General features: G+C 41.2%; 1 protein-coding gene across 7 annotated transcripts in view; it reads right to left on the minus strand.

Annotated features, from left to right (window-relative positions):
• Positions 1-2,139: 2,139 nt before the first annotated feature.
• The window catches only part of NKTR (natural killer cell triggering receptor), a 42,932-nt gene continuing 24,885 nt past the window's right edge, over positions 2,140-20,186 (minus strand). For 3 of the 7 annotated variants that reach the window (XM_058802327.1, XM_058802285.1, XM_058802335.1), the window contains 11 exons: positions 18,567-18,596; positions 17,608-17,753; positions 15,410-15,632; positions 14,724-14,876; positions 13,625-13,712; positions 12,103-12,248; positions 8,257-11,193; positions 7,582-7,677; positions 7,394-7,453; positions 6,029-6,127; positions 2,140-4,328 (listed from right to left, as the gene is read on the minus strand). In XM_058802327.1, the coding sequence (XP_058658310.1) occupies positions 4,250-4,328; positions 6,029-6,127; positions 7,394-7,453; positions 7,582-7,677; positions 8,257-11,193; positions 12,103-12,248; positions 13,625-13,712; positions 14,724-14,876; positions 15,410-15,632; positions 17,608-17,753; positions 18,567-18,596 (4,057 nt within the window). In that variant the 3' untranslated portion in view covers positions 2,140-4,249. The remainder of the gene's footprint in view (positions 4,329-6,028; positions 6,128-7,393; positions 7,454-7,581; positions 7,678-8,256; positions 11,194-12,102; positions 12,249-13,624; positions 13,713-14,723; positions 14,877-15,409; positions 15,633-17,607; positions 17,754-18,566; positions 18,597-20,186) is intronic. The other 4 variants (XM_058802311.1, XM_058802294.1, XM_058802319.1 and 1 more) reach the window with 4 other exon arrangements.

Below are 20,186 nucleotides of genomic sequence, written 5' to 3' on the forward strand. Positions count from 1 at the left end.
AGAAGAAGAAGGAGGACAGGACACGCCCCAATTCCTCCATCTTACTTCTTTAGACCCCCCTGTACCAAAATCCTAAACCCTGTGTTTTACACTTTAACTAACTTATCCCTTCACCATTCACCCAGTGAATTCCTCCCATCCTCATACAGGTGTTGTCTCCTGTGTAGGATCAAAGCCCTGCCACCAGACACTTCTGGCAACATTCCAGGACTCCCGAGCCCTCCAAGGGTGGTCTCAGCCACTCTGCACCTCCATCCTGAGGTGCTGAGATCCCACAGTGGGGAGGGAATCTCTTGGCGCAGACACTGCAGGGAAAGTGTGTTTGTGCTGTGGCTCTGTAAATGTGGGATTTGTAAGTAGTTGTTGGAGAGGCAGATGGGTCATTTAATGTGAGACGAGGCTCTCACCTGCAACTGGAGACAGAGCCACTCCACAACATCCTGTGGATAACCCATTCCCAGAAAAACCCAGACCTGCACACCAAACCTTGCTTAGAACCTTTTTTTTTTTCTCCTTTTTGATGAAATCACTCCTAATGGAGCACTGATTTCACCTCATTGCAGGATCTCAGACCTGTTTCCATCCTGAGCAGTCCATGCCTGGGTGTCACCACTCTATTTTTACCCAGCCCTGCCTGCACAGCCAGCTCAAGGTGACAGTGTGACCTCCACAGCAGCAGCACCTGGGATCCCCAGGACTGACTCCTGCAGCTCTGGAAGCATCCAAAACATTGTGTTCTTCAAAGAAAGGTTGGTGACTACATCTAATACCCTGCTGGGAGGGGATTCTGCTCTTCACCCCACCCTGCAGGGCCGTGTCCAGCTCTGGGCTCCAGAAGAGGCCGTGGGGGTGTTCCAAGGGCTGGAGCCAGGCTGGGAGAGCTGGGAATGCTCACCTGGAGCTCCAGGGAGAGCTCAGAGCCCCTGGCAGGGCCTGGAGGGGCTCCAGGAGAGCTGGAGAGGGACTGGGGACAAGGATGGAGGGACAGGACACAGGGAATGGCTTCAAACTGAAAGAGGACTGGGTTAGATGAGACAATGGGAATAAATTCCCAATTTTCTCTGCAATGGCACAGGTCTCCTAGAAAAGCTGTGGCTGCCCCTGGATCCCTGGAACGTCCAAGGCCAGGCTGGATGGGCTGGGAGCACCTGGGGACAGTGGAAGGTGTCCCTGCCATGGCAGGGGTGGCACTGGGTGGGCTTTAGGGTCCCTTTTAAGGTCCCTTCCAACCAAGTCACTCCATGACAAGCTGGTTTAAGCTGCCCTGGGACACAAGAGCTGGTCCAACACTCACTGTTTCATCTGCTCTGTGGTGGTGCCACTCCCCCCCAAGCTCAGGCAATTCCAGGTTATCCAGATCACACTGAAGACCTCAAACCCCAAGGAACCACCTCCCCTCATCCTCCTCACCTCACGCCAAAGGCAGCATTTCCACTGAAATCCAGTTTCATTTCAATCATTTCAATGAAATCAAATGATTTCATTTCCACTGCAGTCCAGATTCTGTGGAACAGAAGGTCTGAAAGCCTGATGGATCAGCCTGCAAGGCACCACATCTGCTGCCCTGGGCTAACAGCACATGTCCAAAATGCTGAGGGAATGGTCTGGGAATGTGTATTTGGGAAAGGAGATTCAGCAGAAGGGATAAGCTCAGCCCATTCCCAGATTTCTGTGGAGATCTCTTAAGAATTTCTCTTTACCAAGGAGAGGAACCTTTTATAGATCCTGAGGAAATGGTGAGACCTCAGATCACTTGGAAATTTCAAAATATTTGTTCCTCCAATGACTATTATGTAAACCCAGAGTCCTGCTGAGGAATAGCTCCCCTATGTAGGTCAAGAAAAGGAAAAGCAACTTCTGAGTCTTGCAAGGGACAAAAGTGGATTCTGAAAGTGTATTTTTCATTTTCCTGCCTGTTTCCTTCAAGCAGCACCACAGATTTCACAGATGTAGAGAAAACAGCATTTGCAGATATGTACAAAAGTTTATTTTACAAACAGCAACTACTTTGGAATAACAAAATTGCAAAAACATAGAGCAGCGTTAGAAAACCAGCTCAGGGGGACATTTTCCATCTGAAGCACAATTTAACAGATTTCACTAAGTAAAAATACCCCCAGCCCTTCCCTCAACCCCTCCCCAACCATTCTCTACCTGATGGAATTTCTTTATAAACCCTTGACTAAAGATATGAAAGATTTTAGTGACAGTGCAGTAATTTTTGATAACTACAATTAATTGTTTGACCATACTTCTATTACCTTTTCCTGGCCTTAAAAAGTCAAATCAGATTTGAAATACGATAAAAATTTGATTCTGTAGCAATATTTTCTCTAATAGGTATTGAATAGTAATGGTTATATTTGTATATTTTGTAACACCATGAACCCTCTAGTTCTATTTTCTTAGAAAGGGAAAAAAACAAGTTACAGCTGTACTGAAAATGATGAAACTACAACAAATATCACTGAAATATTTGTTCAGGACTCCGCTGCTGTTACAAACATGTTTGTAAATGTATCCTGACTTGGGTATTGAATGTATTTAATGCTAAAAAGCATAAAAAGTTTACCAAAGGGTGGAAGGGTTGCATGCAAACATTTTGTCACTAAATTCTTAATGTAGGAAAGGGCTAAGAGCAGAGTTTTGGGTACTTCTAGAAAAGTGAAAAACCTCCATGGCCAATTCAATGTCAGGAATGTGCTGTGGGTGGACAGAAATGGAGGCAATCACCACCATCTCCCTTTGAACTTGCTTTTCATAAGTACCAAAAAAATCATCAAGTTTTGGGGAGCTTAATTCAATCAAAGAGAGAAGGAATTGATGCCTCAGCGAGAAATTACCACTTTTAATTTTCAAAGCTACTGGGTCCTGATGAGATTAAGAAAAATAATTTCCAACATTTGAAAAAGAGCAAATGAAAGCATGTCCAGATATTACAGAAAGTCAGTATGGTACAACAGTGCTCATTAATTCTAATCAAACCACGCTGGTTTTGTCACCACAGGCCCCAATTTTCAGGTTACATTATGCCAATAAAAAATCTGGTTCTCAGAATACAACTTTCTAAACCCCCTCAAAAACTTTACAGATTATTTTAAATCAGCTGAATCAGAATATTGCAAGAATTACTCAATGGTCTTCAGCTCGAATCTATTTATATTTTTGCAAGCCATTTGCTTGGAACTAAAGAGTAATTTTTGGTACTAAACTTTACTTTGAAGGTGTTGTTCATGTTTTTTATGAGGCATCCCAGTATTTCTGTAGTCCTGCTTTAACAAGATATAGTTCAATATCTGCAATATCAGATTCTGATATTTCCCATGGTGAATGGGATACAGAGCTTTTATAAAGGAACCTTTATGGCTGGTTTTCTCAAAAAATTATCATCATGTCAGTGTTTGAAAGAGTGCTTTAGACAGACTCATGACACACTCACGGTTTACAACATTTAAAATGTGTTGAAGGATGCCAAGCACTGTAATAGGAACTGAAAATCAAAGTCAGGAAGTGTTTGGAAACACATTTTTAGCCTCTGAAGGACATTGCTGTGTATCACAAAATTCCTCTTTTAAACATAAAAAGTTTAGACAGGTTGGATATTAAGCTCCAAAGTGTCATTCATCACATTTTTGCTCACTGCTTGTCAGTCTGACAATTCCCAGTGGGCATCAGCTCACCTTTTCCAGCACAATTCCAGAACACCACAGTTCAGGAGGGATTAAGACAGAGTGGCAGGCTTTGTTGTCCTCACCTATTTCCTGTACAGAATGCAATAATCAACAATCAAGACAGAATGGAAACAGCTTCCAGCAATAAAAAAAGCATTTTCAACTAGAAATGGCAGCCTTTTTAAGAAATTGACTTCACAGTTTAATAGTTGCTAGCACATCTCTCCTAAGGTGTTTATAAACAGACTTGAAGACAGTCCTGACTGCTGCACCCAAAAAGTGGCAGCAGCAATTCACCTAAGTGTAATACATGGCTTGGAAAAGCTGATTCAAGGAAACCAAACTGGGCTTTTTTATTATTATTTTGTAAAAGTTGCATTTGACATAAAAAAATAAAAAATAACATCAGCTGTCGAGCTCAGTCCTTCTCTCTGCAAGCAGAGCTGAATTCTCTGTTAAACGGGAAAGTTTCAGCTAATTCAGCAAACAACCTTCACTTGTGACACTGTCAGAAGAGTTTTTTGAATATAACACTGAAAGAATTGTGGAGCAGAGTTTCCATCCTCCAAGGAACAGTCTCAGCTGTATCTGCTGCTCTCACTGGGGCTCCTGTTGTTGGAGTAGCTGCGATCGCTGTCGCTGTCGGAGCCGTAGGATCTGCAGAGAGAAAAAAGATTTAAATGCCCCAAAGCTGCAGTTTGAGCTTCAAATTGAAAATTGCATCATGTCAAAAAATTGCCACAGATAAGAAAACACACCAGTCTTTTACAGGATTGTATTTCTTGTAAGTGAAGGGTTTATTAAAGGATACTCAAAATGGAAATAATCATTAAATTCATGTGATGAAAACTCAGTGTGACTCAAGTCAAACTGTTTGTAACTTCTTGCTCTGTTACAGCTAAAAACCATCCAAAATGAATGTTTTTATAAAAGCTAATTGAGCTGAGTGAGAAATGTATTCAACAAGTGGAATTTTACACTGCAAGCTAGGATAATTTCACAAATCCTTGATTTATATATTTTATTTTTCTGTTTGAAGGAGGGTCTTAAAACTCAGGCCCCATAAGCACAACAGAGGTGTGCTTGTGTGTCTGCAGTGTGGAAATTGTATTTAAAATGTTTTGGCTCCTCCAGACAAATTCCAAGCTCAGCACCTGGCCAAATGTCAACACAGAGCCCAGATGGTTTCAGACAAGCCACAGGACACGTTCAAATTACACAGAACAAGCTTTCAGAGATTTTCCAGCCCCCTGCCTGTAAGAGAAGCTTTCTAAGTGAAAGGTGAGTGTTTCCTAATCTCACACTGAAGCTCCTCAACTTAATAAAGCAATGGTTTTTAAGTTTATTTTCACATTCTTCATTAAAACTCATTAATTTCCCCTCCAACACAAGATGAAAGTTGTCTTGTGCAAATGGGTGAGAGCAAAGTCCATTAAGAGTTGGTATAAAGCTGTGAAAAAATTCATATGAGGAGAGGATGAAAATGTACAGTAGTCTTAGAAACTTGATTTATTACTAATAGAGGGTATATTAAAAGGTATAAAACAAATCATCAGTGATATTAAATGTATCTACAACTTTCCATATCTCTGATCTCTGTGAAATGTGCTAACTTGCACTTACATAAATCCTCTGGACTGAGGAGAAGAAAATATATTCTAAACTCAGCAGATTTGCAGGTAAAAATATTCTTTCAAAATACATTCTACAAAGTCAAAAATTAAATCTGGATTGCAGATTGCAGAAAACTTTTAAGTTTCCCTTCCAGATTGTTTTAGATCCACTTCTGCAGCATAACCAAAAAGAATTTACCATACAGTGGAATTCTTTGCATACCAGGCAGCTTTTAATCCATAAGAGAGCACTTGAGTTAAATCTTGTGAGCTATGTGGGTTTTAAAAAACACTTGATATTATTTTAAAAGTATAATAGATCAAATCATGGAATCATTAAGGTTGGCTAAGACCTTTGAGATCACCAAGCTAACCCAGCCCCATTGTCTTCATTATTAAACCATGTCCTCAATGCCACTGCCACAAGTTTTTAACACTTCCAGGGATGGGGACTTCATCATTTCCCTGGGAAAAGGTGCTGATTTGGAATGCATGGAGACAATGAACTGGAAACCAACTTTTCCTTATCCTGGCTGCTTCCCCATCCTCACATTTGGAAAGTCAGCACTCCCGACTTCCTCGCTCACACACACGCTCTGATTTTAACTGGAATTTGGTTTGAATTATTACTTTTGCTGAGTGTATTTCTCATTCTTATGGGGAATAAACATCACTCTGGCCTTGTTCAACATCCTCTGGTTGTGTTCAGCAAATCCTTGTGCAGCCCAGCAGGGTCAGACCCACCTGGATCTCCGGTCGTAGCTCCGAGATCTCCGGTAGCTGTCGCTCCTCTTGCTCCTGCTCCGACTCCTGCTGTAGTAACTGTCATAGGTGTAGGACCTGCTTTAAAGGGGGAAAAATAATGCTGAATTCACAATTTCTGGTCTAAAATGCTGTTTTAAATGGTATTTATATAGAGATATGAGAGGACGTATAGGAATTACTGTCAAGGATGTGGCAAACAATTCTACGCTTTATAAAGGTTTCAACACAACAACAATTATTAAAGTAACAATAAAAATCTCAAACTTTATTAGGAGGGACATAGTAAACCTTTATAAAGCTTTGTGCTGTCCCTTTTTTTCCTAGTAAAATTCTTCTTTGCTGATAATTCTGAAAGCAAGCCAAGTAATGTGTTCACTGCTATTTACAGCATTACCTACAACTGTAATGCCAGGATGGTTTGGTGATTTTCAACATTTGAAAGTGTCTTGTGTTCATTTTGCTTTGATTCACGTTGTCATCACGATATTATAATAATAGTTTTAAGTACTACAGATCCCTGGAAGTGTCCAAGGCCAGGTTGGATGAGGCTTGGAGCATCCTGGGATAGGCGAGGGTGCCCCTTCCCATGGCAAGGGGTTGGATCATCTTTAAGGTGCTGTCTAACCCAAACCATTCTGGGATTCTATGAGATAAAAGTAATCTTAAAAAGTATTTTTATAAATAAATATGTATTTAGATATGCATTTGTATTACAGTATGTATAATAAAACAGGTAGTATGTACGATATGTAATAGTTTCATATGCAATAATTACATAATAAAGTATATTTTAAAGAAATGTAAACAAAAGTAGACTTGTACTAAGATGATTTGATGGGCAGCACATTTCAGCAGTTTGTATAAAAGGACAATCTGATGCCTCAGGTTTTAACTTTTGTATTTCTCAGATTCTGTGCTGCTTTAGTGTGTGGGTCTGAGCTGCACATCAGGGCATGGTGAGCTCTGTGCACAGAGCAGGGAGACAAAACAATTCCTGCTCCAGCTGGGCACCAAGGACAAATGAGCCAAATCTCAGCCCCAGAGCACAAACCCCGTGGGCTGGAGAGAGAAAAACAAGCAGGGTGGGACTGCCTGGGCTAAAGCTGGAATGGGACAATGAACTGCAAGGTGCAAATGGAGCAGAACTGATCCCAGGGAGAGACCCCGGCAGCGCTCGTGCATTTTGGGGCCATTTTGGTTCATCTTGGGTGCAGCCCTGGCTGGGCTCTGGTGCTGCCCAAGGTGCATCCATGGAGGAGATCCTTTAAATAAATCCCTGCTTTATTCTTTAGCTCTGTCCAGCCTCTGTTCTAGGTCAGCCTTCATAAGGCATCAAATCCATACCTGGACCGACTGTGGTGCCCATAGGAACTGCTCCTGGATCGGCTCCTGCTGTAGCTCCGGCTGACAAAATCAAAACCACAGAGGGGTTTTTAGTCAACAGAAACCAAAAGTGCTGAAGAGAGCAGGGGGAGAGGGGGAACAAGAGGAGGAGAACACATGTGGCACAGTTTGCAGCTGGGTGAACTCACCTACGGCTCTTGTAGCTGTGGTAGGAACTGCTCCGGCTCCTGGAGCGATCCCGGCTGTACCAGCCCCGGCTCCGGCTCCTCGAGTAACTCCTGGACCTACAGCCAAGGACACAGGAGAGAACACAGCTGAGGAGAGCAGCAGAAAATGGGAACCAGAAGAAGTTATGAATCTTCAGCTTTTTAGCTAAATATTTATTCCACACTTGCTAGATGATATGGCCACTGAGTTAATCCAAGGGCTGGAGCCCCTCTGCTCTGGAGCCAGGCTGGGAGAGCTGGGAATGTTCCCCTGGAGAGGAGATGCTCCAGGGAGAGCTCAGAGCCCCTTCCAGGGCCTAAAGGGGCTCCAGAAGAGCTGGAGAGGGACTTGAGACAAGGGATGAAGGGACAGGACAAGAGGACACTTCACACAGGTGCCCAGAGAAGCTGTGGCTGCCCCTGCATCCCTGGAAGTGTCCAAGGCCAGGCTGGAGGGGACTTGGAGCACCCTGGGATAATGGAAGGTGTCCCTGCCCATGGATGGTGTTTAAGGTCCCTTCCAACCCAAACCACTCTGTTTCTTCTATAACACAGGGCTGTGAAAAAACAAAAACCACAACCTGAAAAGCATTCTTTGAAAACATAAGAACATTCAATCTGCCAGGGCTGGCTGTGGGAGCAGCACATGCCTCTCACCTGTATGAATATGTAGAACTTCGGGATCGACTTCTCGAGTGACTGTAGGACATGGACCTGGTTCTGTGTCTGGATTTAGACTCAGATTTGCTTCGTGACCTGCTGAGGCTCCTGGAAGGGCTGTTGTCATCTCTGCTCGGAGATTCCTCCTCACTGGAACTTTCTTGGTTCCTTGGCCGACGATTTAGCCGAGCTGTTTTCCTCACTTCATCAAAGAGAGACCCAGGCCTTACTTTATTTTTTGCTTTTATTTCAATTCTTAAACCTGCTGGTTTAGGCTCTGGTGCTGATGCTACATTTTTGACCTCTGTTGTCGTACTGATTGTTGCTAGTTTTAAGTTACCAGCACCTTGCAAAGGCTTCCATTTATTGTCTATCACATTGCTTGGTGTATTTTCAGAAATTTCACTTTTTAAACTACAGTCTTTAGCACCAGACACAGGGGCAAAGTTATTTTCTTGCCTTCCCATTTCTTTTTCTTCTTTAATATTAGTAAAGTCTCTTAAGTTGTTTCCCAGTTTGACAGCATCTTGCTCAGGGGTCTCAACCTGTAACTCTTTTTTTACACCAGCACTTAAAGGTTTAGCAGTGAGAATGACAGGAGACAAAACATCCACATCCACCTTCCCCGGCGAGTTACGATCCGGAGTACAAATCTCCATGTTGTCATCTGTCTGAATGACATCTTCCAGCCCATTCTGGTTATTTTCTTCAGCTTGTTTAATCTCACTCTTGCAGGCAGCCACATTTATTCCTGAGTTTAAAATACCAGTTGAAGTGCTTGTTTCAATGGGCTCTTTATTAAGGTTGCTGCGATCTGGCGAGGCCCCACATGTGGTGTTTTTATCTAAAAGGTTTTCATTCACACACGACTTTTCACCATTTCCCATTTTATCTGTGACTATTTCATCCTTTTCATAAACTTGTTTTTTATCCTTTATGTCCCTGCTAAGCTGCTTTTCTTTTTTATCATCCTTGGTAACCGGCTTTTCATTTATCTCATCATCCTCTTCTTCCCCAAACTCAAGGGGGGGCTGCCAATGAAACATTTCTTTTCTTTTCTGGACTTTGTGTTTTTTCTCCTTTTTACCTTTCAATTTTTCTTTTGCTTTTTTGGAATGTGATTTTTTAGGAGTCTTTTTCAAGCCATGTTTGTGTTTTTTCAACTTGCCTCGAGTGTCTGCTGAGCTGGAACAAGAACTCTCAGACTCAGAAGATGACAACTGTTTGCTTGTCTTCCACGTGCAGTCAGAACCCAAAAAGCCCTCTGAGGAATTGGATGGTTTTTTTATCCTTTTGGTAACACTAAGCTCTGTGTCAGACCCTGAGGTGGCCTCTCCTTCTTCTTTCCCAGAGGAGGGTCTGGAATCCCCCCTGTTATGCTTTGTCTCTCCTCTTTCAGAGTTGGACTCTGAGTCCCATTTGCTACCTGAGTAGGATTTGCGTTTTGTTTTTGCACCACCTCTGGGCTGCTCTGAGCATTTCTCCTTGGCTGCTTTCTTTTTGGAGTGATCAGAATCCCGCTCACCCTTGCCTTTCTCCTCCCCTCTCTCACAACTTAAGCTATTTTTATCCTGTTTTTCAGCATCCCCTTCTAAAGGAAAGCAGCTTTCTTTTTCTTGGACCGCTTTGGCTTTGGCAGAGCGCTCGCTGTCGGAGGACAAGTCTGAGGATGACAAACTGTCACTCTCCTTCAACCCTTGGGAAGACTCATCGTAGTCCTTTGGATGCTTGTAAGGCAAAGTGCTATCAGAGCTCGTTTCCTGCCTCAGTTTGAGGCCCCGAGCTTTGGGATCGCTGGATGTGGATTTCCTTTTGCTCCTGTGCCTGTCCTCATCGCTGAGGGAATAGTCAGACGTGGACTCGCTGTACCCCGACCTGTCACTGCGGTATTTACTGGGGGACGGTGACCTGCCAGAGGAAGGAGATTTTGTCCTGGAGCTCGATGGGCTTCTAGACCTTGAGTAAGATCTTGAGTAGGAGCGGCTTCGAGAGGATCTGCTCCTGGACCTGGGCCAGCTCTCCGAGCTCCTGTCGCTGCGGCCTTTGGAATAAGCGCTCCGCTCGCTCTCGGAGCTCCTCTCCTGCTTGCGGTAGGAGGAAGAAGTGTTGGCCTCCTTAACCACCACTAAATTGTAATTAGTTTGGGTGGGAATTAAGTGGGTTGTTTTAGCTTTCATTTCCTGAATTCGCTCATACGATGGCTTCCAAGGTTTCTGCCCAGGTTTCCACCTTGAAGGTGGGGGACTGTCACTTAAGGGTATGACAGGGAGGTTTTCTGGGACAACTGGTGGCACGATAACTTTGTCACTGGGCAGGATCACTGCTCGGACAGGCTCAGCAGTCTTGGTCAGCTTAGTGTCATTTAACCGTGCTGAAATATTCCGTGGAGAATTGGGAACAGTCTTTTGCTGCCTGGGGTTAGAACTTGACCGCGACCTACTTCGAGATCGTGACGATTTAGAGGCTGATCTTGATCTAGAACTTCTTCTGGAGTAAGACCTTGATTTAGATCTAGACCTGGATCTGGACCTGTAGTATGATCGAGACCCTCTGCTTGATAAAGATGACAAGCTCTGGTCTTCCTTATCAGATTTAGACCAGTCCCTCCTGGATGAGCGCCTGGAAGACAATGAGGAAGAACGAGATTTCCTCTCACGATCACAAGATGATTTTGTCCTCCTGTGGAAGGAATGAGAGGATTCTACATCTGATGAGGCTGATGTTTTCTTTTTCTTTGTTTGCTTGTGCTTCTTGAAATGTTTCTGCTTTTTAGATTTCTTTTTATGCTTCACCTTCTTCTTCTCTTTCCTGTGCTTCTTGTGATGGCTGGAGTATCTCACAGTGCTCAGATCAGCATAACCGTTATGGGACCAAGACCTGGATCTCCGGGATGCACTTCTCTCATCCCATCTGCTGCTACAGGGGTCACTCAGCCTGGAAAACAAACAAAAAAACCCCAGACTAAAGCAAAAGCTTTAAAAACATTTATCTAAATTAAGTACTTTTAAACTTAATTTTAAATAACTTTACATAAACCCTAGCACACATTTTGTTACCACAGAATTGCTCTGAGTTCCTTACACTCATTCCAAGATGTAGAATTGCATCACTATCAAGAGCTACTTCTCCCCAAGAAATAAATCAACTAACACAAGCAAGTTTTGCATATTTTAGGACCTATGTAAAGAGATTTAAATTACCTCAGTCTGCAGGACTTTGATCTCTACAAAACAGGATCCTAAAACCATATTTAAATACAAGTTTTAAAACATCTCAGTACATAAAAAATTAAAATCTGAAATATTTTCAATTATGCACTACTAGCTATATATAATATTTTTAAGTTTTCCATTAAAGACTGATCTCCTGCAATTTGATAGAAGCTTATATTTTGTATCAAGCCATCAGGAATTCTGGAGAGCTGACTTCCATCCTTCACACAGTTTGTAACTGCTGAAAGAACATACAACTAAAACAATAAAGGCTTAGTGGATTTGATTGTTTTACTCCAAAGAAACTGTGTAATCCACTTTGAGGAGAAGGAAATCACTGAATCCTTAAGGTTGGAAAAGATCTTTAAGATCACCAAGTCCCACCACCTGGTTCAGCACTAAACCATGTTGTCAGGTGCCACATTCATGTTTTCTGAGCAATTCCAGGGGTGGTGACGCCACACTTCCCTGGGTAGCTTATTTTTTCTGTGAAAAAAAAAAAAAATTCCTAATGTCTAAACTATCCCTGGCACAACCCGAGGCTGTTTGTACTGCTGTGGTTACATCTACACAACCAACAAGGCCTTCCCAAAGCCAGGACATCTCAGAGCAGTGGGGGTGAGGCTCTTACTTGTCTCCTTTGCTCCACTTCTCGCCGCTGGGGGCTCGGTACGTCCGCAGCCTCTGCATCTCCTCCTTCCAGTGGGGAGGGGTCTCGCTGCTCTCCTCATCGTCCGACTCGGAGCAGGAGCGCGACCGCGGCGGGGTGTGATAGCGCTGGGACAGCAAACACACACAGCAAGGCTTTCTTACACGACTCCTGCACCTTTTATACTTCTTATATAGACTTCTAAGCCTGAGAGAGGCCAGCAGCTCAGCCAGCTTTTGGAAATGTGGAAGGAAGAATCAAGGAGGAGGCCATGGATTCCCTTTTGGAATAACGCGATTACTGCAGATAACCGCGCTCGTTTTTAAAGCACAGATGTTTCACTTCAGTCACTCTTCATGGTTTGTAGGAGCAAAGACAAGCCCCATTTCAAAAGTTACTGCTGTTCAACTCTTCAGAAATGGGAATCACTTTAAAGCAATTAAAAAAATAAAAAACTGAACACAAAAAAAAGAAACCAAAAAACCCCCAAAACTCTTTCACAAAAAAGAGCAATGAAGCTTCACATTAAAAAAATTATGCTTAGGCAGAGAATTTAAGTAGGCAACAAGCTACTTGTGCAGCAGAGAAAGAAGAACTCTGCTACTGCTAACTCATTATTTTCCATTACCCAGTGGGATACACACTTAGGTAAATTCTGTGAGGAAATCAGATCCTCCTTGACTCAATAAAAGCACATCTGGGTTTGACTCAATTATTTTGAGCCACTTATAAAAGCAATAAAATGAGTGAAAAAAAAGCATTGTCCCAGAATAAAATTACAAAGATGCATGTATTTATTTATCCAGGTAATTACAGAAGGTTTTAAAACATCCTTCTTTTATAAAAAAACAAAATCAAGATAACCTGAGCTTCCCTATTGTTTCAGCTGAAGCCATGACTGAATCAAAACCAGCTTTTACAGAAGAATGGCCTAAAAGATTGCAGGGTGTCATGGACCTCCCTAATTCTCACATTTTATACTCTGGAGTCTCATGGAACCTACAAACAAGGATTTTGAGAAACATCACACCTGGACAGAAGTTGTGCTAATAAAGACTATAAGAGGTGGAAGAAAAATGTGTTTCTGCAACTGCCAGCCCTAAATGACACCTTTTTCATTCTTAATTTTGCTGAGAGGGTGCCAAAATGATGGGAAAAAAAAAAAAAAAAAAGAAGACAGAAATCCCCAAAATCTGTCAGAAGCTAATTCTACTCTGCCTTAAGTTATTTTTCCCAAAGTCTTTATTTACATAAGTATTCCCAAACATTCCATTTAGGCATTTTTTTGTCCAAACAATCTTTAAGTTAAAAGAAGTCACAGGAAGGATGGAAAAGAAGTGTTATAAAATCAACTACCTGACAGGATTTCAATGCTTTCTAAACTGGATTCTACAACATGTAAATAAACTGTCACACAAAGCCCTCCAGGGAAATTCAAAGCTCAAAGTCAGGGGTGTTACTCTGGGTGAGAGGAAATAAAGAAACAAATAAAATTGTCACATACTATTGTGCCTCTTCCTTTAATTTTTCGTCCCGATTTAGACACTGATGGTTTCTGGTCAGTCAGAACTGGTGCAGCATCAAGAAGCTTCCTAAATAAATTAATAAAGTATGAAGTTACACAGCAAAAATCACAATTAACTTACAATTAGTTTAAGTTAAAAATGAGAAATATTCATCATTGTATTCATTTTCAGACAGAATTCAGTGATTTTTTTTTGCAAGAGAGTTCTGCAACAAAAGGCAAATCAACATGTATTTGTTTTCAACCAAATGTGCAGCCTGATCTCTTGACACAGAAATTAATGTTAACAATGAACTTGCAAAACACTGTCACAAGAGGTTAACTTGTGTTTGGGGCACAAATCCTGAACACAACATGGGCAGAAGAGTTTCAGGATCTCAGTTCAGGACAGTTCACTGATTCTAAAGCTTTGCTTCTTTCAGCCTGTGTAATATTCCCAAAAATAGTGAGGAAATCTTTGGGAATGTGAGTGATGTTCCAAGGAAAGACTTACAGGAGACTGTACCATTAAGGAAATATAAAACCCAACACCAAACAAACCCAACACTGATTTTAGAGCTAATTAGAGTAATGGATTAGCTCAGCTAATCAAATGCAATGAAATTTGACAGTGGAGGTACAAAAACACATTGAAAGCATCTCATGAACTTGTGACTTCCTTTGTAGCAAAAGAAGAGCTTTTTCTCTTATTCTCAAACACTGCTAAAGTCATGAAATTCCAGGGGATGGATTCTGAACCAAAGTTTCTTCATCAGTCTAAGAAAGATGAAAAATCAACTCTCCCAATCCCAAGTCTCCATTGCAATCAAGTATTTCCTGTGGTTTGCATTGCATGATTGCTTCTGAAATTAATCATTAATTGTTTTTAATTGAGTTTAACACCCTTAAAGACCAAAGAAATCATCTTGAGATCTCACTAGCACAGGTCACAAGGAAAAGAAACTGTGAAAAGGCCAATGAAATGACCACATGCAGCAATTCTGACACTGCAGTCAGCAGCACCAGCAAGAGAACGTTAACAGGAATATTTCATGCACAGATTTCAGCAAGTCAGAATAAAAAGCTCAGAGTTCCTTACGGTTCAGGCTCTACATTGACAACAGGCACATCTCTTCTGAGCAAAAATCTATTTTCAGGCACTGGGGGGATTTCCTCAGGACGTACCACGGGCTTGTCCCGCTTGGTGCTAAGGTCGACTTTGTCTGCGCCATCGCTCTTGTCAGAAAGGCTGCTGAGGGAAAGAGCAGGGTGAGAAATCACAGTTAGCTGGGAAATCCCTTGGCCAACTGGGTTCCAAGAGAAGATGCATCAAACTTAGAGTTGGCTTAACAACCAAGATGTGTTCCACAACCCATTTTAGGCTAAAGGGAGGATGGGCCATTATTACTGGAGAGAAAGTTCAGTTCTTGCTTTACAGCAAGTGATTCTGCTTTTCATTTACAACTTGTTGAGAAATATTTCTAAAATATAATCAAATATATGTCCAAAGTTCTGCAGTTTGCCTAAAGTCTCACTTTTACACAGGTGTGCTAAGCCCTGTGGAATTTAGTCATTTCAACATCACTCTTGCTTTTATCTACAAAGATCTTCAATTTAATAGAAAACTCAACAAGCTCAACTTTAGGGTTTTTTGTTTGTTTATAAAATCATGCACCAAACCCCAAACTTTAAAGCATTTTCATATTTACTGCTTGAGAACTTCATGAAAACAAAGCAGAATTGCCCAGACTTTACTGCAATTGTTAGATTTTAGAGACCAGTCACCGTCTTTGGCTTGAGGTTCGCTTGCACCTTGGATCCTCCTTCTTCCTCTCCTCCTTCCTTCGTTTCCTGGACTGTTTGGTTTTAGCTCTTCTTTTCCTCTTTTTCCTCCTGCTCCTTTCATTCTCAGCCTCACTCTCAGAGGAGGATTCTGAAGAGCTGGATGCACTGGAAGAGGACTCTGAGGCTTCTGAGTCAGAGCAAACTTTCTTCTTCTTCTCCAAAGCTTGAACAGATATTTTCAATTGACACTGTGCACATGTGTGTGCATGTAAAAGCACAAAGCACGTCATTTTACAGATGTATAAATACACAAATGGGCCATTCTAGAAAAGCTCTGAACTTTTTCACAATATCAAAGAATCAAAAAATCATCTGATTGTGCCCAGACTAAATCCACATTGGTATTATACAAATATTTTCCAGCAAATACAGAATACACAGTTAAGCAAAGACCACTTACAGTAAAAAAATTAGGTACTTTTAGAAACAATGCACAGGTTGCAAATCAAAGATTAAGAATAAATTAGTTGCTGGCCCAGTTGTATATTTTTTATTTTTAAAACTTTGTTATTTCCTCTTTTCTGTATCCTCACACTTTTACACTAGAGCTCCTCTTGACTTTCTCTAAAGGAGATAAATTACCACCTTATCCTAGGGAAAATCAGAAATTAGATAGAAAATGCAAACTTATAACACTCCACTAATTCACAGAGACTGTCCAAACATATATTTGAGATAATTTATTCTCTATGAATCTTCATGAAAAGGAAAATAAGCTTGACCACATATATTGCATATACTGACTTCACAGACTCTTAAAATAAACCTTTGGAAAGTGCACAAAATTCAACTTTAAGAAAAGTGCATTTGTGTCTCCCTCTTTCAAAAAACCAGAGAATTAATTTTTGATTCCTTTTTCAGTTTGTCATGTCAACCTCTAACATGAACAGGGGACAAATGTTGAGGGCAGAATTTTTTTTTTTTTTTTGCTGTGCTTTCCTCTCCTACACCAAGATTTACATTTTACAGGCTTACAAGAATTAATTAAGATTCTATATGGCCACCATAATGATTTTTAGCTGTTGGTGGAATTGTACTCTGAGAACATGAGTGTTGGATTAAGCCCTTTTCTGACCCACTCATTTCTGTTTAAACTTCTGATATATCACCAGAATGTATTTTTCAATTCTCAGTGATTGCAGTCCCTCCTGTTCTGATGGAAATCCCCAAGCTCCCAGGGTCACACTGGTACAATTATATTGATTAAACTCCAGCAGACCTTGAGTTCTTCCCTATGTGCTTCAAGAACTGAAGCCACCCTGAGACCCACACAGAACAACAGGAACTCTGTCACTGGGAAGCTCCCACACCTTGTGGGTGATTTCTCATGGGCAGCTCCTCACAGCACTGACTGCTCCTTCCTCACAGCACAGCCAACAAACCCCAACTCCCTTCTCAACCACTGACCCCTCTTTTATAGCACTCAAGCTCATTGGACACAGCTGTGGCCTGTTAAGGGCAGGGCTGGTCTCAATCTTTGGTGATTGGCACAGCTGCAGCTCCTCAGGGGCCAGATCACCTTCTGCACCATCTTTATTTTCTTTCTATCCCACAGAGTCATTCAGCAGGTTCTGCAGCACAGCAAGGAGAGATCAGGAACAGCTCCTGGGAGGGGGGATGTTGGATTAAGCCCTTTCCTGACCCACAGCTGGGGCAACTGAGAGGTGCCTTAAAAACCTTTATTCCATTTTCAGTCTCATGTGAAGGGTGGGACAATACAGATGTTATCATTTATCTTATTATAATTAGAAGCTAACTATTATTTAATTATAATACATGATAAGTGTTTCTTGGCCTATCAGCTTTAGCCACACCATGCTGATAAAGCCAATAATCTAAAATTACCCCTTGTGGGTCTCACTACAATGCATCTTTCCTGTTCTATTTCTCCAAAGTATCCACTCTTATTTGCAAGGTTATCTTTTGAAAACTTGTTCCATTTCTCTCTCAGCAACGTCTGTCCATTCCATGACATTTCCAAGTCCGCATTTCTCATCTCAAAGTTTGCATATGGATGCACACACTAGGTGAGCCTTCTGTCAGGCTTGGAGAATTCCCTCCAAATCCATTTCCTACACATGAACATCACTAATTTGGGAATGTTGAATTAAAATGAATGAATAATTTTGGGGACTCACCATCCCTGGCTGAGCTGGTGAGCAGCACCCCGCAGTCAATGACTCGCACGTCTGCGTAGGGCCTGCTGGCCGTGTCGGTTTTGAGATTTTCTATCTGTTCTATGACCTCAAACCCAGAAATGACCAGCCCAAAGACAACGTGCACACTGCGGAAAGGAATTGTTTACAAAGTACAAAACAGCTATGAATCATTGTGGTGATTTTCCAATTAATTTCACATTTAAAAAGTCAGTCTGATGTAGAACACTGAGCTCTTAATGCATTAAGGTTTTTTATGGTTTTAAGTTGAACATTGACAACCATGCTAAGATTTTATGCAATGTGAAACAAAGATCCACTCTGACATCAAGTACCTCCCTCAAACTGAAGCAGTCTCATCTCCTCAACAAGAGCAGGGTAAACAGATGAAAATTCCTAACCCACCCTTCTATTTTTGCAGTTTTGTGCAACAGAGATCAAGAGCCCATCCATAAACATGACAGAACTCCTCCCCAGAGAAGCAGAATTTATAGATCTCCACAAACCCAGGATACAATTCCCCCCTGGCATTGCAGGGACAGTTAAAATAAAGGAATCTTTGGTTTTGTTCTGTTGTACCACATTTCTCTTCCTGTCTTCCATTTGCCCCATAAATTTTAGCGATAAAAACAAGCCCCAAAAGAGATGACTGCTCAAATATATTAAGTTTGGCAATTCAAGTCCCAAATTTATGGGCTGAGGGCAGCAAGCAGTTTTAAAGAAAAAATCCTAGGATTTAAGACAATTCAAGTTTTTGTCCGGCTTTAGGAAATAAGTTGTGACTTGAAATTTTTATAGAACTGAAACTTTTGTTTTCCATCTCATCCCATTGTATAATTTCCACAGAGTTAAGGATTTGTTTCCCCATTGTTGTCTACTTTCAATATAACCCTCTCAATATAACTTCAGCAATCATTTGAAAAATATGAAAGGATTCTTACCCATCGAGATGAGGAGCAGGTTTTGTTGTTCTGTTGGACAAACAGCAAGATGGGAAGATGGTAAAATAAAAGAAAATCAGGGATTCAGATGAAGTAAAAGAGGAGAATGACACAGAAAAAAAAAAAAGAGGTGAAGGTAAGACAAAAATAGTGAAAAAACACAGTTAAATATATGGAATTAACAAATTAAAATTACAGATTATACACACAGGCTTTCTTAAACTTTTACATGGTGTTTGTTTGAAGTTTAGCTAAGTGTGCATATTGAAAGCTGTACCAAGTATCATTTCATGCATGCAGTAAACAATTTCCAAGTGTCTTTAAATACACATTTAATGTAACTTTATGATTTTTAATCACAGAGAAGATACAATTTGGTGATAAATATTATTAGGTGACCAGTGGGATTTAAATGTTTCTGAGCTTGTTAGCTTCTTAGATTGCAAGGTCACTTTAAAGACAGTATATTTTAAAAAAGAAGAGTTAGGTGAGAGATTCTCTGCTTCTCCTCACCTCCCACCACTTCTTTCTCATTCCCCATTTACCTGCTTGGCCTCCTGACTCAGAACACAAAGCAATATTTGTGTCTTAAATCTCAAACACTTCAGCTCAAAACCTCACAGACTTCCCAAAATCAACAGTGGACATTCTGTGCCACCTACACCTCACTGATAAATGCAGATTTCCTCCCTATTTTTCAGCTGCTCACATTGAGCCTGAATGGAAACTGCAACTGCCTTTTGTACAAATCCTTTGGATTCTAACGCTGTGAATCCTTTTCTAAAAGCAAACTAAAGTTACTTCTCCAAGTGAGCCTGAATTCCTGCTGCACAGGGGATCCTGCTATGCAGGAATATTGAATAAAGAACATCAGAGCCTGCTCAAATATTGGGGGAGAAATAAAATAAATCATTTCTGAAAACATTTTTTCTCTCTCTCATCCCAAGCCCTATTGTGCTTTTAAAGCCTTCTTCCAATGAACTCTAAATAAATAATCAATCACAGGTGATTTTTCTAGATTTACAATAACACAGATTTGGTATGAAGTTGTTCACTGCTAGAATAAAATATTACTTCTTAAACACTTCTCTTCCCTTGAGTTTTAGGTCACAAAACCCTGCAGAGTGCTGAACACATCCCAAAAGGTGGAACTGTGAATCAGGAGTGTTTACACTCTTGATTTTTTTTTTAAGCTCCAAATGTCAAGCAGCACACCCACTTCCTTAATAGTGAATAATACAGAAAGCTTTGGGTTAACACAGGGGAAGAAATGCTATTAACACAACATTAAATTTCTCACTAGCAGTGGGTGCTCTTTGATTTTTCCTTGCTAACACAGCATATTGCTACAGAAAGAGAAATCCTTATGGCTTTTGAAGCTCTTGAAGCAAGAGTTAACTGCATTAACAACCTGCTGCTAAGTAAACAGTTTAAGTGGCTTTAATTATGAAGCTGATTTAAAGGGGTGAAAAAACCAGAAGTGGGTTACTTCAATGAAACCAACAGTAGTGAAGGCTGAGGGTTTAGAATTAGCTGGAAACAGCAATGAGCTCAAAACCAGGGCTGGGGAGGCTGCAGGTGCTCCTGCCATGCTGCAGCAGCATTGGAGACTAATTAAGC

Source organism: Ammospiza caudacuta, chromosome 1, assembly GCF_027887145.1.
Source record: "Ammospiza caudacuta isolate bAmmCau1 chromosome 1, bAmmCau1.pri, whole genome shotgun sequence".
In the NCBI taxonomy this organism is placed as follows: Eukaryota; Metazoa; Chordata; class Aves; order Passeriformes; family Passerellidae; genus Ammospiza; species Ammospiza caudacuta.